Genomic DNA, 5,520 nt, shown 5'->3' with positions numbered 1-5,520 from the left:
ATCTCATGGAGCACGGTCCAGCGAATTTTAACCGAAGGTTTGCACATGAGACGGGTGTCTGCAAAATTTGTTCCTCGCTTGCTCGGAGATGACCAAAGAGAAAACCGCGTGAATGTTTGCCGCGACTTGAAGAGTGAAGTGCAGAACGATCCAGAATTTCTTAAAAGAATTGTTCCTTCTGGTCGGCCATCTCACTAATCGCCAAAGGGTTGAAACAGGAACGCACACAACAGAGCACCACAGACAAACCACTTAACTCAGACTGACGCCAGCTAACTAACAGTCACGAGAGACCCCCAGCTAACACCACCTAGCAGCACAACTCGTAACTACAAAGCATGCACGCGCAACAGGTCGTTTCCGGTTATTTTTGGGTCCCCCCTCATATATCCACTTGACAAGACTTCAGGGTTTACATCCTCCTCCCCAGACTGTTCCTCTACAACAGTGTTCTGCCATTTCCAGCTGGAAAGTTTCTAGGCCTTCTTAACCTCACTTGTGACAGTTGTGAAGCGTAAACAGTCATTTGACATTTTAAAAGTCTGAAGTTCCCAGTCTTGGGACAAAAACCAGATGGTGATGCTCTGTCTTTACTGTGCCCTAATCTGCTATGAGATGGGCCATGGCAGCTTTGTTTATGGCTCCAAGATGAAGTTCAGACTATTCAGTCTAGACCAGCGTTTCCCAACCTTTTTGATGCCGCGGACCCCCTGTACCGAATGTTAATTCACCGCGGCCCCCATAAAACCCAAAATAGAAATTTTTTATATTTTACATATCATAAAAGTGAAGCAGTAACTTACAATTTTACAACACTAAGTGTGTCATTTATGACAATAAAATACTGTTATAAATGGAGCTTATTCGGAAGATTACGAACATATCAATTAGGCCTAATATTATTAATTTAACACTCACCTAATCAACGATCCACACTTTAACCACCAATCCATACCTAAATAAGATCGTGAAGAAACTGAAAATCAGAAGTTTCGTTGTGAACTCAATTATTTGAACAAGAGCAGAAAAACTGAACATTAAACTGAGAAAAACACATTTGTATAATATTATAAAAATTCACTGCACAAAAACTAAAGACACACAGATTGTTCGCTCTGCCACTGAAATGAATAAGAAACGTGGTCAATGGTCCCAGCTTTATTCCCAACCAAAGAGGGATGGATTTGGTGGGGGGGAGGGGGAGACTGGTCAGACAGCAGGTAAGGACAACAGTCCACTCTGAAACACGGGTCTGAGATGCAATGGGCAGACCAAAAGAAAATGTCTTTCGAAAAAGCTACACAAATCGTCAGTTATTCACCTCTGCTTTACAAAGGGAAGGTACTGTTATGGTACCAACCGTCCTGTTAAATTCTACTTCAACCATGGGCCTCAAGAGCCAGAGATATACGTTGCAAATATCCCAGGTGTGAGGAACATGATAAGATAAAATTTAACGAAAATAAACTAACCCGCGGACCCCTCACAGATTGATAACCACTGGTCTAGACCATGTCCACAGCCTCCTACCGAATGTGTACCTAGGGGTAAAGCAGCCAGAGCATGAAGCTGACCACTCACCTCCATCTAGAACAAGGATCAAGAATGGTGGAGCTATACCTTCATTCCACCATTTATCTTCATGACATGGCGTGTAATTAGTTAAACTTTACCTTTACCTTATTGATTCATAATAAAGTTTAAGTTTTCACAAGACCATAAATGGGCTTTTCCATGTATCCCACAAATTCTTCCACAGATTTCATTGAATTTGATGTAAAAGACTCTCAAATTTACATTTCATACTCATACTTACACGGTGTGCCCAGGATCCATTAAGACTCATTTGTTTAAATTTTGCCCTGCAAGTTGTGGCGTTAAGATTCTTGAAGATTCAACTGTGGCTGTCTATAATTTCAAAGTGCAAGCATCGCTGTATCATGTCTTCTGACCTTGAATGTAACAGTACTGTTCTGACCCTCGTCGGAAAATGGCGGTTGAACAGAGAGGCAACATCAAATTTTGTTTGAAGTTAGGCAAAACAGCCGGAGAAGCATACTAAATGATGAAAAGTGTGTACGGTAGTCATTGTTTGAGTCACCTGAACATTTTTCGATGGTATGCTGTATTTCGTGACGGCAGGGGGGATGTTGAAGACGCTTCACGTACATCAAAGCCGAGAACAAGTCGCACTGAAGAAAATTTGAATAGAAGCGACCGAAATCGTTGCATCAGACAGATGTGTTTCTGCACGACTCATCAAGGAACTTTTGGGAATAGCAAAAAGTACTGTGCATCAAATTTTGACCGAGGATTTGGGCAAAGGGAAGGTCTGTGCTCTGTTTGTAAGTCACGCGCTGTCAGGCAATGAGAAACATGACAGAGTGGAACACTGCAAAGACATGTTACGGTTGGCCCAAAGTGATACAAAATTTACAAAATCGATTGTTACTGGTGATGAGACATGGTGTTTTCAAAATGAGCCTCTCACAAAGCAGCAGAGTGGAGCGTGGTTGAGCCCAAAGAAGCCAGCTAAAACCAAAGAAAGTGCGCATGCAAAAAAGTCGAGTAAAGAGACTGCTAACCGTTTTTTTCAATTCCAAAGGAATCATTCACAAGGACTTTCTGCCAGAAGGTCAAACAGTGAATTCTGATTATTATCTCAGAGTCCTCAATCGTTTGTGGGCAAGAATTCTTCGAATTCGACCTGAATATCGAGAGCAAGGTTGTTGGTTGCTCCTCCATGACAATAACCCACCCCACAAATCGAAGATCATGCGTGATTTTTTGGCCAGAAAGGGGATCACAGTCCTTGATCATTCTCCGTATTCGTCAGATTTGGCTCATGCAGTTTTCTGGTTGTTCCCAAAAGTTAAGTTGGCGATGAAAGGAGACCGTCACGACACCATCCAGGACATCCAAAGGGAATGTACCGCGGTTTTAAATGCGATTCCATAAAAGGAGTACAGTGACTGTTTTCATAAACTTTTCAATCGATTTCATCTATGTATTGATTCAGAAGTAGACTATTTTGAATAAAAAGAGTGAAATTTTGAAAATAATTCATGTCTTGTATTTTTAATGAACACAGTCCTAACCGAACCTGGACATACTGTGTATGTATGCTTAAGAAATGTCAAAAAACACCATGATAATTTTGTGTATTACATTATGGTGTACACCCACACCAGTCTTCTTAATTTGTAACACATGACTTGTAATGGAATTTGGAACTCTGTTCAATGGTCTAAGGCTGTGTCACCTAATTGGAAAAAACCCTGAATCAACTTATTGTTTCTTTCTTCTATAATTGGTGGAATAATTCACACTATGTCTTCCTGTGTGGCCAGTGTCCCATCCATAACAGAAAAAAGTGTGTGAATACGGAAATTTAATATTGTGATTTCTTATATTTGATGTCCCTTGATAAAGATAATTCTTCTCTGATTAAACGTAAAGTTATTTATTTTTTTGTACAGTTGAACCTGCATGTTCTTCATAGATGGGCTCCTGTTCTGATAAAACCAGGCAAATTAAAATTAACAGGATATTTACAAAGGTATGTTATTATTTCTGCTTGCAACACAGGGAAATGAGATGTTACGCTTAAGGCAGATGTCTATAAATTCATTAAAATTTTAGAAACAAGTTAAAATGTTAGAGGCCAGACAGCTTTCATGTTGAGCAGTCAACAAACCAGAGCAGATGTGTGCAGACAGTCATGGTTGATACACGAGATTCACAATAGTTTTCAGGAATTACATGAAAATTGAGGAAGTTCCTGGTGGTGGCTGCAGATTACTTCTTGCATATTGTGTGTACATCATACATCAAACTGAAACAAATAACATAATCTTAGGTTTTGAGAGCTCAAATCCCTACAGTGTGCTATGTAAATATATTTTAATGATTCAACATTTTAACAATTAATATTTAATCTTTAAGGCAAACACACCTTTTTTTTATATACAACAACATTACATATTACTAAAAAACCAGTAGTCCAATATGTACACACTGGCCAATGTAGAGATATACTAGCAGACAAATGCAGGTGAATACCCGGTGTTGGCTTAATGAGCTGAAACATGTAAGAAATGATGAATGTATGGTGTGTCCATATTTCCTATTGTGGTGATGGAATAAAATAGAGAAAGTGCACTCTTTTTGTCCTGGTACAGTCATCATGCCTGGGGATGTACTTGATTATATAGCAAGGTAAGTCTTATATGGAATCAGAAAGAGGCTCCAGTTCTTGGCAGAGGTGACATTTTTAACTTCATCCAAATAATAGTTCACGGGCAGTTCCTAACAAGTTGTAATTTGCTTTTATTGTCAGCACTTGTTCCTCAGAGGCGTTCCATACAACTGATATAGTTGTACGACGTAAAGATTTTGACTGTTTTGTGTGTCATGATGGGACTGCCTACAAGTTACAGGGCCCATTTGAAGATCACAAACACAGTAAGTTACTCATATTGTGTATTATTGGGGATATTCATGGAAGTATTAAATTATCATCATCCCCCCCTCCTTGTGTTGTTGTTGCCCTCCTTTCGCTTTTTATATGGGTCACTGGATGAAATGTCTTCAAGATATTATCTTCCCACAATCTTCTTTATGATTTCTTGTTACTTCTTTTCTCTATTTCTGATGTCTTCTGTTATGACTATTTTGTTATGGGTTTGATATAAATTTTAATTCTAATAACCGTACTTTAACTAAAGCTCAAAAAAGCTTTGAGTGTCTAAAGAATTATTTTTGGCACAAAAATTAATAGATAAATACATTAAATATGGATCTGATTAAAACCTAAAAAGTTTATCTAATTCACTTTTTTACATGAGGATTATTTAACAACATAATTTCTGACTACGTAATGTGATATCAGCACTTTGCAATTAACATCAATGCCAGTGAGGTATGCAGACTAGCAACGAGTGTTGTTATCATATTAAGTGATGAGGGTATATTTCATAGAATTTCTCACAAATAGCTCATTAAAGGTTTATTTAACATACGCAAATTATATGTCTCCCTCCATATTTTTGGAGTAGTTAACAAGGTAAAGAAGAATTTATTTTTGACCATCAGATAAATTGTACTTTCAACCTTAACCTTTATTGTCTGTCTTTATCATAATCTATTTTGATGGCACATTCGCAGGTCCAGCAGGCATAGCTTCGAAACTAACACCATAGAGTGTGTGTGTGTGTATGTATGTGTGTGTGGGGGGGGTTAAATCCCCAATTCCTGGATGATAATGGCTAACTGCTTATCTTCATGTTCAACTACCTTACATTTAGATACTAAAATGCATGTAGGTTTTGGTCACATTTTCAACTGAACATATTTTTATGTATGTATGGGCACACAATTCATATCAGTCACATCACAGTTTATTGATCATCCCAGTCAAGGTCAGCGCCCAGCTATGGTTTCGCTACATGTTTCAGCCAAACACATATTAACAAACATACTCGTATACCATTGAAGTGCAGTACATTAGATTGGATACAA

The 5,520-nt window shown here is 38.4% G+C and overlaps 1 protein-coding gene across 2 annotated transcripts in view; it reads left to right on the top strand.

The window, feature by feature from the left end:
- The window catches only part of LOC111862613, a 9,277-nt gene extending 4,102 nt beyond the window's left edge, over positions 1 to 5,175 (top strand). Inside the window, exons 3-4 of one of the 2 annotated variants that reach the window (XM_023848136.2) lie at positions 3,480 to 3,559; positions 4,340 to 5,175. In XM_023848136.2, coding sequence (XP_023703904.1) covers positions 3,480 to 3,559; positions 4,340 to 4,583 — 324 coding nt within the window. In that variant the 3' untranslated portion in view covers positions 4,584 to 5,175. The remainder of the gene's footprint in view (positions 1 to 3,479; positions 3,560 to 4,339) is intronic. The other variant, XM_023848137.2, reaches the window with a different exon arrangement.
- The last annotated feature ends 345 nt before the right edge of the window (positions 5,176 to 5,520 follow it).

This window comes from Cryptotermes secundus, unplaced genomic scaffold, assembly GCF_002891405.2.
Source record: "Cryptotermes secundus unplaced genomic scaffold, Csec_1.0 scaffold2393, whole genome shotgun sequence".
NCBI classification, from domain to species: domain Eukaryota; kingdom Metazoa; phylum Arthropoda; class Insecta; order Blattodea; family Kalotermitidae; genus Cryptotermes; species Cryptotermes secundus.
Note: the sequence above shows the minus strand (reverse complement) of the source record. Positions and strands in the feature narration are given on the sequence as shown.